General features: G+C 36.6%; 1 protein-coding gene across 6 annotated transcripts in view; it reads right to left on the bottom strand.

Annotated features, from left to right (window-relative positions):
- The window catches only part of qki2 (QKI, KH domain containing, RNA binding 2), a 28,474-nt gene extending 15,866 nt beyond the window's left edge, over nt 1–12,608 (bottom strand). For 5 of the 6 annotated variants that reach the window (XM_083555864.1, XM_083555862.1, XM_083555860.1 and 2 more), the window contains exons 1-2: nt 11,855–12,603; nt 3,382–3,524 (exon numbers count right to left, since the gene is read on the bottom strand). In XM_083555864.1, coding sequence (XP_083411990.1) covers nt 3,382–3,524; nt 11,855–11,996 — 285 coding nt within the window. In that variant the 5' untranslated portion in view covers nt 11,997–12,603. Of the gene's footprint in view, nt 1–3,381; nt 3,525–11,854 lie in introns of all 6 variants that reach the window. The other variant, XM_083555863.1, reaches the window with a different exon arrangement.
- Between the last annotated feature and the right edge of the window lie 447 nt (nt 12,609–13,055).

The raw sequence follows: 13,055 nt of genomic DNA on the forward strand, positions 1-13,055 counted from the left end.
TAATTCATTTAATAAGTTAATTTGCCAAAAGCAAAATCAGTTCTTCAGTTGTGCCTGAAGGGTTTACAAATGACCCAGCCAAAAAAAGGTCACATATCACTGAGCCAGTAAACTGAGCTGAGAGTTTTGACTGGCATCATAAGTGCTGTGAACAGAAGTGCTTAAAGCTGGGATTTGCAACAGCGAATTTTGAAAAGCTAAAGTTCAGCATATTAAAGCATTTATTTGTTTCTTTACGTGATTTGATAGGATGCATCCAACTGTAGCCAAGAATAATAGTCTTTGTTTTTTGGCTGGTGGCTACATTGCTATCAAAGTGTTTAACCTTATCTGTCAGGATGGCAGAGTGATAAACCAGACAGCTGTCTCTCTCTCAGGGTCACAATGCATTCTCTTCCTTTTAAAGCCCATCTTCTCTTAGCCCGATCACAGCTGCTGTGGCCATTGAGCCGCTGTGATGTATATATAGAGCTGAGCTCATCAGACTACCATGTGGCAAAAGGCTGTTTGTGTCCGGGTCATTGTTGATCTCTCCAGTACATCACAAGGTTATATTAGTGAGAATATAAGGCATGTGCATGAATCCATGCACACAAACCAAGCCTGTGTCCTTACTGCTAGGCTCATATGACTTACATTATAGAGACTGTAATGCTCTGTGCAGTTCATTGGCCCACAAAGTAACATCTCAGCACTTTGGTATGCTTATTACAATCCCCAGGTGTGGCTCAATCACAAAAAACATGTATTGAGAATATTAATGCTGAGCAAAAAAGCAAACGCATAATTGAATTTCTCACATCATGACTTTTTTTTTCCTTGTGCCGTTTACCAGTTTTGCTAAATTCATTTGAAGTCCTCAACTTTAAATTAACAACAACAAAGAATCTGACAAATCTCATTACCAACCAACACAGAGAAAGAAATTAGGGAAGGAAAGGGGAGGGAATGAGTAAAGGGAGAGAGGAGAATAATAATGGAGAGAGAGATTGAGAAGCAGGGGGCAGCAGTCTCTAAATCACTCTGTGATTATATCGCAAAAGTGAAAGAGAAAGCGCAACAGAGTGGAAAAATAATCAGAAGGTGAATGTAAACACCTCACATCTCTGCCTCTCTCATCTCTCCATCATGTCCTTCAAAGCTCTCATGTGTTTTATTGTTTCATGAGCAAGTGATGGAGAGGCAAGTGTATCTTTCTAGATCATTCAGTGTAAATGAGCCGGCACAGAGAGAAGACATAGTCCACACATGCCCCTCCGCCGTCAGCTCTGGGCAGCTTTACAACTCTGCTGAGGTTTTGTTGGGAGCCTGTCAGTGATTATCAGAATGCTGATTATATTACAGGGAGATAAAAGTTACTATCTAAACAAGCGCAATGACTGATTACATACATGCTAACTGGGCATTTGGCTTTTCTCACTTAACCTACGACAGATGTTGAATCTACACTATCCACACGGTCAATATATTTATTTAATTTACTCTTTTAGCAATGTCATTGGCAAGTCTCGATGTCAAATTATATCTGAGCCGAATACATGATCCTTTTAAAACAAATCCTGGAAAGGCCTCAGTTAAAGCTTTACTTTTTGTTAAACTATTAAATGTAACATTTTTCAAACAAACAAACAAATTGACACTATTTTATACAAAGATTAGATGTACGTGGTGCTAAGCACTAGAAGTGGAAATTATATTGATAACTGATAAACAGCAAGCAAGAAACTTTAAAAACAGCTAAAAAAAACCCCCAAAAAAACCCAGATAAGATGCATCACTCAGAAACCTGTGCTGTATGTTTCTCATCCAAACTCATGTATCCCTGACTGCACTATAATACATTTTGTCAGCAATTTTTATTAATGCAGACACATTCAGTGTGTAATCATTATAATAAATATAACCTGAAACTTAGCATTTCTCTCTAAATGCTATTAAAACACTTAATGTACCATATGTAAAATGTGAATAATAACATGTTATATTATGAATAAATCTTCAGGATTGCAAATATTGGTATTTTTTGGTGCTTTTTCTTTTTCTTTGTGCTGCATTAAAACTTTGTTCAGACAGGCAGCTCACATGTTTTATTCAAGCTAAGTGATGCTGTGATGAAATACATGATCTGTAATAAATGTGATATGTGTGTGTATATATATATATATATATATATATATATATATATATATATATATATATATATATATATATATAAAATATAAATATAATATATAAAATTCATAAATTTTTCTGAAAAAAAAAAAACCATTGAATATTAACATTACTACTACTACTACTACTAATAATAATAATAATAATAATAATAATAATAATAATAATAATAATAATAATAAAGGTTTGTTGACTTGTTGAAAAATCTGGCATAATTTCATTCGCTCATTCATGTCCACACTGATGTTATATCTGTAAATATGGGTGTGTGAAATGAGATAATTAAAGACAATGCAGTTCACTAATGTTATTACAATTTTAGCTTCATTATTAGCACTAACAAATAACAATAGTGTTTCTACTCAAATTTTTATTTTCCATGACTCCTCAGCAAAATTGTTTTGCTACATTTCCTCGTAATTTAGACTCTAATCATTTTATATTAACTAAATGCTCCCTGGCCAGAAATGTGTACAAAAGTAATGTGTTTATTACACATTACTAATGTAATGTGTAATAAACATTTAGAATACAAATATTATCCAAATAAATTCGGTAAAATAAAAAAATCTATCACAACCCACAGATTTCTAATTTCCTGGCATAAGAAAAGACAATAGGAGCCTTATAAACACAACATAATGTTTACTTTTAGCCAACATTAATTGCATTTTAGTTCTGACAGTACAGTGTGATTTTAATATAATTATGATTTTTAAAAGTTAAAAAAGTCAAAGGTTTTATTTAGTCAATTTGCTATTTACATTGTGTGTAGTCTAAGCCCATATTTCTGTCAAATTAATCATCAATCATATAGTCCTTTAACGTCTAATCAGAAAGAGAATTCTAAATCGAACTAGAGAATGTTAATTCCATAAACCACAGTAGGTAATCAGACTGTAAAGTCAATATTTACAAGCTTGTACTATAATCTGACAGTGTAGTTGATTAAAATATGACAGGGCTACAGAGTTCATACCAGATCATGTCAACCTTCTTTCATGTCAACCTTAAAGATTTTTGTGGTCTGTGGGAATCCCGTGACCAGTAGAAGGCATAACATATTGCTAAATTAAACTGAAATTTGAAGTTGTATCAAAGGTATAAAGGATGTCTAAATAGGGGTTGTGTCAATATTACAAGCATCTGTTTTAAGACCTTCAGGATAAAGAGAATAACTGCAAGGATAAGCAATGGTATTCCACTTACGTCTGGATATTCTTTTACAGGCACATAAAGTTTCTCTTGGAGCTGTGCAATTGGCCCCACGGCGTCTGGGAGCTCCGATGTCCTTTTGTCTGTACTACTGTTCAGTGTGTCATTGTACATGTCCTTCCGTACCCGGCCAATCTCTGCCAAATAGAACCATAAAAACACACAATTACACAAAAGCACTGAGAGGAATGCACTTCTAGGAAAACAGCAGAACAAAGAACACAAGAGATTTTAGGACCATTAAGAACTTCAGGTAAAAGATAACTGAAATCTCTACAAGACCCTAAATCTGGCTTTGCGTTCCAAATGAAATAGGTTTCCACTCTGAGCACAAAGGCTGCCACCGAAATGCTGCATACCTAAACGGCTCCTGCTAAAAGGAATGGAAAAATTATTTCAAAAAAATTATAATTCTGTCCGTGATGATAATATTCACCGACAGACATTCGGATAAAGTTTACCATTAAAAATGCATAAAGGGAAAAAAGCTAACCCAAATTAATTTTAATTTCACAATCACTCTGCATCAACACAACTCCCTGGAGGCAAGTGAGCAAAACCAGTCATGCACATCAAAACTATCTTAAGTATTCACAAAGAATTAATCGCACAACAAATAGATGCAATTCAGAAGAGACCAGACAAACACATTATTATTATTATTTAACAAAAGCTCTTTGAAGAATTTGGATGAAAGAGACTTCATATAAGAATGGATTTTCGACAAGGTACAATAATGTTTCAAATGGCTACATCAAAGTCCACACCAGACTCGCCTGATTGCCGTAATCTTAATATAACCCTGAGATGAGACAGGCGTTGCCCGAGGGGCTCCCATCAGACTCTCTCAGCTGGAGTAAATCAGAGGCCAGAGCAAAACAACATGAGCTTAAAGCATCTGGCTGTGGTATGATATAGTTCATATGAATTTAGCTGAACCTCTCTCTCAGACCTCAAACTGGCATCGGCAACACAGCTAGAAAGTGCACACAAATCAGCATGTGTCGGTGTACTGTAGTTCATTAGTATTAACGCTGCTATACAAGTGTGACACTGGTCTATGAAGAGGGCTATGAAGGAAAGGAACAGAATAACAAAGATAACATGGTAGGCCAGTTCAGTAAAATGAAAATTGTATCCCAAAACATGTCAAAGATTTTTGCATTGTGTAAACCTTGTACCATTAAATTTGCAATCGCTGGGTTAGGGTTAGCTAATGTTTCAGTATAAGTAACTTACAGCAGTTAGTGACCAGCCTGACTATTTTACAGAAACACACTGCCTACACACTTGTCACTGTATGACGTACATTAGCCTTTATCTCTAAACACCTGGGGTAAAATATAATTGCCACATCCACTTGAGCTATTATTATAGCACCTTTAGTGGCACTAAAACCAAACATTACAGACTGCTGATCAGCGCTACAAAGCCTCCCTACTGCACACCATCCACCCTACTGCAATCCATCATTTTACAGTGAGGAAGGAGATGGCGGACAGATCTCAATTACAGTCTGTGTCTGTTTTTCTGCCATCCAAATCCACCAGCTCGATACTCCATCATGATACAATGGCTTTGGTATGCTATCATGTAATGACCACATCATTAAGGCACATAAATATCACCTCTGTAATCCGGAGTGACGTGTGGTGCTTTAAATATCACTGTTGGAACACTTTAATTACTTGAAACTTATAATAAAGCATTGTAATTGTGTGTAAAAAATAAAACCTTGCTCCCACATTTTGTACCTTTACATGAAATAAGGTGCTGCTTACAGTATTTACAATGTCTATGCCTTTTACATGTTTAAATAATTGGCCAACTTCATGAGTACTTATGACTTCACCTACATTCTTTGACTAAATACATTTACTGTACATGAACTTACTGTTTCAACATATGGCATCCTGTTGGGGAAGCGCATACGGTTGATCTAATTAATAAAACAGTGTGTGATTAATCATTTGCCCACAATTATTTATGGTAGTCTGAAATAAAATGCAGCAGTGACAGTATAAGTACTGCATTTACTTTCCATGGAGACACACAATACATTCTGCTTTAAATACATTTGTTTCAATTTAGGAAACAATTAAAGGTGAAAGATTGCATTTTTAATAGTAGTTCTAAAAAATGTAAGTGCTTATTTATGTTTAATGGAATACAAAAAAATATATTCTGGCTATCTGTCAGCAAAGTCCAAATGACTGGAAGTCAGAGATCTCATCTGGCAAAGAGGTGGACATGATTTAATGCCAGATGTCAGACAGTTTCCACGGTTGTTTGGAGAAAAAAATTCCACTGGCAGATAGGACTCTCAATCTTCATGACTATGAGCCATTATGGGGAAAGACAAAGGGGTTACTCTGCTTCACACCATCCTACACTGTGTGCATGAAGAGACACAGAAAATGAAAAGAGCAAGCCTGAGAAATTAACAGAAAACTCATACACATTCATATATATATGAATGAATTATGAATGAATTTTATATATAAATCACATATTTTATATATATACTATTATAGTACAGGGCTTTCGTTTCGGCAGGAACATATAAAGTAGCGGACCTCAAGTTTGTTTAGTCTCTACAAAATTTACACAACAATGCCAGGGGTATAGTGCCACTGTGGCAACTCGCTCGGTACCGAAAATAAGATTTGTTTTGCGCATGCATGACAACGCTAAAGAATCAATAGCTTTAATGATGGCCACTAACCAGAAAGTGGCTTGCAGTAAAATTTTAATTTATGAAAAGTGAAAAATCTTGAATCCATTATATTAATACTTTAACGTTTTATGTCCAGCTTCAAGAATTTCTCTTAAAAGGAGAAAATCCTGACAATTCCACACGTGAAGGGAGTGAATGAATGAAAGATGAAATGAATGAAGACATTTGTTAAAGTATGCTGAAATAAGTAGCAAAGTTAAGTAGATCATATCTTTAGAAAATGTACGTAATATTTAAATGTGAAACACACACACACACACACACACACACACACACACACACACACACACACACACACACACACACACACACACATTTACATACACATCTGTATTACCCAAATGGGTCTAACAAATGTAAACTATTTAATAATTTATTATTTTTTTATTATTTATTTAATCAGTTTAATTTGTGGCGATTTAAATGATTACTCAATTGAATCAATCTAATAAAAAAATTTATTGTATTAAATGGATTTATTTTAGTTTTATAAAATATTATAAAATATCAATTTATATATTATTTAACCAAGCAGGCATTTTATTTAAAATAGTTGTAACTTTTATTCAACTGTTCAAATGATAAACACAAATATTAATAATAATAAAAAGCATTAATTAAATTTTACAAGCAATTTTATGTTTTGCATTTCTTTCTCATAACTGTACCGAAATTAAACCGAACTGTGACTTAAATACCAAGATACGTTAATTTTGTGTAACCTTAAACATCTAATAAATATATATGTATATATAAATATTTTAAACCATCCGTGTGGAAACATAGCAAAAGTTCCTTTTTGTGTCCTGATGATTTACAGAGTTTAAAACATTTTCAAAAATATTTTGTCTTCATGCTCTTTGTTAAATATGGTTTCACTATTAATAAACATACATAAAGCATCAATATTTGTCAATGCCCATGTTGATTAGAGTATTAAAAACTTGTGTTAACTCGTGAAAATCATGTGAATAATTGCAAAAATTCACTTTTGTTTAACACTCTTAATTCTATTTCACTGTAGCAATCTTGAAGCTTAATCTATTGGAATAAAAAAGAGAGAATGTCATGCTCCAAGGTTTTAATTGGTATAGAAAGGTGTTCGAGCATGGATGTACAAGTCTTATGGCCAGCACAAAAAGTGATCGCAAAAACAAGCCAACAAAAAAAAAGACGTCTGGCTAAAGAAAGCTCGAATTTATTACGTAATGGGTTTTAGGGGGATAAAAGAGCAGGCCTCAAACAGGGAAACAATCTGGGTACTTTTCTACTGCCAACAAAGTGCTTGTTCTTGACTCTCACACTTAGGGAGTCACCACACCTACACCAAGATTCAGCCAGAAAACATAATCCTTTGTCTTTCATTTCCGTCAATGTCCACGACCAAGAGTAAATTATAACCCATGATTTCTTATAGTAAGAAAACACTTTCCATAATGAAATTTGTACAAAAAACAGGATCTCGCATCTGGTTTTATCCCTTATTCATTTTTCTGTGCTTTTGTGCCACTTTCACAAGACTTGCATGCTGATAGCCAAGCTGTGATCAGCACATATGTGTGTGTGTGTGTGTGTGTGTGTGTGTGTGTGTGTGTGTGTGTGTGTTTGTGTGTGTCTCTGACCATGGAGAATACAATATGTAATGTGATTGGGAGCAGTGAAGGTGTAAACAACACGGTGATGATATATGGCACTGTGGTTGGATGACAGGTATCCCCTTTGCGCAGGGTTTCTCTGGACAGGTAGCCTGGAACAGCAAGTTTCTGGCAGGCCTTTAGCAAGATGGCATTTAATAGGAAAGCTGCATTTGCAAGCATTGCTATCTTTGTGAAAAAAAAAACTGGAATGATGTGATCAAAAGAGACAAGCCTGACAGAGAGGTTGATCAACAGTGCACTCTCATTAAAGAGATCAGTAAAGGGGGGGGGGGGGGGTTTTAGAGTTAAACATCAGAGATTTGTGACCCACTGTTTACATACCGCTGATTAAACTATATAGTCATATTGGTCCAATACAAGAAAACCATTCTGATTTATTATAATAATGGGACAGTGTGAGGTTTAACTAGGCTGCTTTTTCTTCTCTTCTCAGCAGCACTGTCCTGATCAACAGATGGTGATGTAAGCTGCGTGCACACAGATATTCACACGTTCATTCACACCCAGGGCCAATTTAGCATAGTCTATCCACATACCACATATAATGGGAAACTGGAAAACCCAGTGGAAACCCATGCTGACATGGGGAAAACTGTTAAATTCCACACAGACAGTAAACCAAGTTTCAATTTGAACCAGGGACCTAAGAGCCGGCATCACTACCCACGACAATGCTACCTACTATCCCACTGTGATGCCCACAGACTTCAGATCTGAGTTAATATTGTCTTTAAATGCTTAAGTCACCAGGCAACATCCAAAAAGGCTCATGTCGCACTTGATGTAATTGGTCCTTAAACAACAGGTTATGGCTGCTTAATTACTGCGGTGTCAAGAGCACTGAAGGCTCCCTCTGAAAACATATATTTAGTGACGTTTCACCCCGACTGCACCTCCTTAATCTGGCGTATCCTCATTGTTCTCCACACACTCCTTTATGTTCACACGTCTCTCAATGGCTGGGTAATACAGCCTAGCTGGAAAATGTAATAGCGTGAATAAAATGGCATTCATGTCACATGTGCTTACCGACTAAAAAGTAAAAAAAAAAAAAAAGCCTCTCTGACTGAATGAAGGTCACTGTAAACATCGTCCCACACTTTTCCCTTGAATTTACTCCTACATGCATTCTGTCAGTCTACCGATCCCAGCGCTATGTACAGTATGTCTAATAGTAAAAATATAGTGATAGATGAGTTATGAGGTCTGTCACTAACCGTGTGTGTGTATCCTTTGGGTGCACAATGGAACACCAGAGAAATACAAACACCAACTGCAGCATGTTGAAACAGAAAGGACATGAGGACAAGCAAAGGTCAAAACATAAGAAACAAGCTCACGTCACTTTGTGTATGTAACACTATTCAGAAATAAAAGCCCATGGCTTATTAAATTATACAATTTCGAGTACACTGCTTTCTGTTCACATTAAGTCAATATGATCAAGCCTAGCACTAGGCATACACTAGCCTACACCTTAACTGTTGCTTTACAAGGAACACATATATTTGAGACAGCTAAGACTACTAAAATAATATGGTACACTTGTAAACTCACCCAGACACTCTGAACTATAATTAGAGAGCTTCATTTAGAGTCAAGCAAAGTGCATCAGGGGGTTGACGTAAAGATTTTTCACAATATATTTGTACAATATTGTTATTTACCAGTCTTGTACACTACACATAAACAGTACATCTACATTGCTGCACCCCCACCTTTTCAATAAAAATTATTCAATTACTAGTAAATACGTGTACAGATCTTTTTGGTGTGTATCTGTATTTATCTGTACATTTATATATGGAGTAAAATAGTAATGAGTTTTAATCCCAAAAGCCAGTCAACCAAAAGTGAACAGGTTCTCTTGAGTCTGGTTCCTCTGAAGAATTCTTCCTTATGTCACCTCAAGGAGTTTGGGTTTGTCACTGTCACCTTTGGCTTACTCAATAGAAATCTAAATCTACATCCAAATCTGCACCCCTTTGGTTTGTGCTTTACAAATACAATTGTACAATAAACTGTATTGTAAAATATTGTTTTTTTCTGCCTTACAGTAAGAATTGTTGCAGAAGAGGAATAAGAGAATAAAAATGGTTTTCTTTGTGTACTGTGATGGCAATCAAGCCTACGTATTTAACTGCAACAGCCACAGAGCAATCATTTATTATTTTTGGCTCAGCACTTTCATTGTTCATCTCTAATTAATGGGCTTACATTTAATAGGAAATCATATGTGCTGGAAGTGATGCATGGACAATTTGTGTCTTAGAAATAATGGTTTCTGTATTTTGAATGACGGATACCAATTGATGTCCCAGATAAAAAAGTTTACTAGTGTGTCTCACTGACCTGTATGTTGACAGTATCCAAGCCGTAAACACTTAAAATATCAGAATACCCTAATGTACAATTCAGAATATGTTCAAGTCAGCATAATTGGTTATTAAGCAATGTGCTCTTAAGTCATTTTAAATTGGAACCAGATGTTAAACATTTACATCTTATAGTAATATTACTAGATTGTGTTTGTCTCTACAAGTATCTGCAGACTTCCTGAATCCTTCCATGCTGTCAAAACCATTAGATGAGCCGGGTTTTTCCGGCACAGGTTCAAAACTGCTCTGGATCCTTTCCCAGATTTTGTTACTCAATACCTTAATTAAGATAATTTAATAAGCTGCATAAAAGCAGTGTGTGTGTTCCTATTAGAGAACATAATCATAGTCATGCACACAAAACACACAATCTACAAAACAACCTAAAATCATACTGCAAAACGTTTGTCTCTTTTGTCCTGTAATTCTGTCTGAGCACACTGAAACAAGACTTTAGAATAAGGAAGTGAAAACAGAAGCATTGAAAAGTTATTTCTGACTAACACACAGTTTTTAAGAGAACTACCCGGTTTAGTAGAGCAGAGTCTGTGAGCTGATACACAGCCAAAGTCCCTGTGCATATCAAGCAGCCTGGCTGAATAGCCTCCAACCTTTATAGCTAAAACTGAAGACATAAATCTGCCAAAGTAGCCTTCTTTCCAGGCAAGCATGCCCAGATACTCTTGCAAATTCACTAGATTCAGCTAAGGATCTAAGCCACAACTAACCAGACATAGCACATAAATGATAACTTAGAGGTTGTAGTAAATCCTAACCGTTTTGCTATTTCAGAGTCTAATGAATGATGCTGATTAGCGTTAACATGATTCGTATTTGTGGTATACGACCTCTAAGTGATATTTTCAAGCAGCAATTTTAGCGCATGCTCACTGTTAGGCAGCAATCAAAGTGTTGTAAGAGCAATACTTCTTTATGTGGGGTCAATGAAGCAGAGCCAAATATGTTTTTTTATGATTTTAATGCATTGCAGTGATGTCAGTATAAATCAAAGCACCTGGAATAAAGAAAAATGTGAATGTTTTAAATCAATATTTTATTGCATTTTTTGTTTGCCCTGCCCTGTTAATAGTCAGGTTAATGCCTACATGAGTAATAGTTTAACTTGCTGGTGATTTTCTTCAAATGGTTTAGTTGTAAGGGCTGATCTGAGGGGCCCCACATACTCCACCCCTTCTATTTGAACTGTCCGAAGCTCCCTGCTGACCATAGCCGCGCATGCGCATAAGTTGTGTGTTGACTTCCAAACAGCAAGACCGCCCTCGCGCATTCTTCACCTACTTCCATCGCTTTGCGTTTCTTTTCATCATTAGGCAACCCGGACCACCCTGCATTTACCTCGCCGTAGTTACACAGATAGGGCTTTTATTTAGCTAACCTTGCTTTAAAAGTTGTTTTAATTAACCAATCAGCGCGTGTTTCCTATATAAGAAAATGAAGTTTAAAAGCAGTGCCACTTTTGAGGTGTGGCCTCTGTTGATCTGCATCCAGCAGCACTGTAACCTCACACACCAACTCTCCTCACTGTCATAGAGAAGGAAGTTTGCCATCCCCAAAGCAACTCAGTGCAGTTTTATTCTCAAAAAAACAAGACAATATATATATAATATGTTTTTGTTTTTTTAACAAATAAACAAACGTGTTATTAGTTTTGTTGCTGTTGAACCCCAGCTTACCTTCGTCCAGAAGCCTCTCTAGATGGTTGAAAATCCCACAAAAGTTGGGCAGACTGCTCATCAACTTCTTGTCATTCATGAGCTGCATGAGATAGTCGGGACTCGGCTTGGGCTTCTCTTTTGTCTCCATTTCCCCCACCATATTTAAAAACCGTCTGCTTAAAAAAAATGTAAGGGAAAAAAGATCAGTTATGAAGAGAAGACCAGACTCCAGCAGGCTCCTCCACAGGCTGTGTGTATGAGGCTCTGAGTCCGCTATTCAGTCCTCACTTCTCCAACGAGGTCCCGCTTCTAACCTGAAGACCTACAAAATGTCTCACTTACAAAAAAAGATTGGTTCTCCTGAAACACGACGAGAGAGAGAGAAAAAAGACTGATATGTGTTTGTGTGATTTATGAAGGTCAGAAGAGCTCCGCAAACTGTCCGGACTCCCGCATGACCACTCAGATTTGTTTTTGTTTACTCTCAAGAGGTTGTAGGCGTCAGAATAACGCTATTTCCAGGCCATTCGAGCTCTCTGGACCTTCACTTCCTGCCAAGATAATGTGGAGTAGCGGTTTAGAATAAAGGTCCTTTACGCTGGGTGAAGTTTCTAGGCTAGCTCTGGAGCTGAGCAAACTCTTCTCCTCTCGCTGTGTGTGTGTGTGTGTGTGTGTGTGTCGGTATTCAAGAGACTGCTGCTGCTGCGCCTCTACTGCTTTCCTAACGCCTGCGGTCATGTGACCATCCGCGCGAGGAGCGATCATCCAAGCCAGAGAATAGGAGGAGAAAATGTATACTACTAAGTCTCTCTCTCTCTCTCTCTCTCTCTCTCTCTCTCTCTCTCTCTCTCTCTCTCTTTCTCTCTCTCTCACACACACACACACACATACACACACACACACACACACACATTTCTTTCATTGACGTTTGTGAAGACCTTCTTCTGACTGTTTACCACCAAGAAATTAAAGCATGTCTTCCACAACACTCGCAGTGATGTTTTAGAACTTTGTTTTGAAACCAGTTAGTGAAAAAATGATTGCAAAACTTTAAACCTTGCATGAGAAAGTTCTTCTGAATCCACAGTGTTTAATTCAACTGCTGTCTTTGGACAGAATTTGCCCCATGTGGATTTCTGAGGTTTCAGCAGAAAGTGAACTCCAAGAAGACAAGTGACTTTAAAACAACAAATGTAGAGCTTCAATAAACACAGTTAAA

Source organism: Silurus aristotelis (assembly GCF_946808225.1).
Source record: "Silurus aristotelis genome assembly, chromosome: 12".
Classification (NCBI taxonomy): Eukaryota; Metazoa; Chordata; class Actinopteri; order Siluriformes; family Siluridae; genus Silurus; species Silurus aristotelis.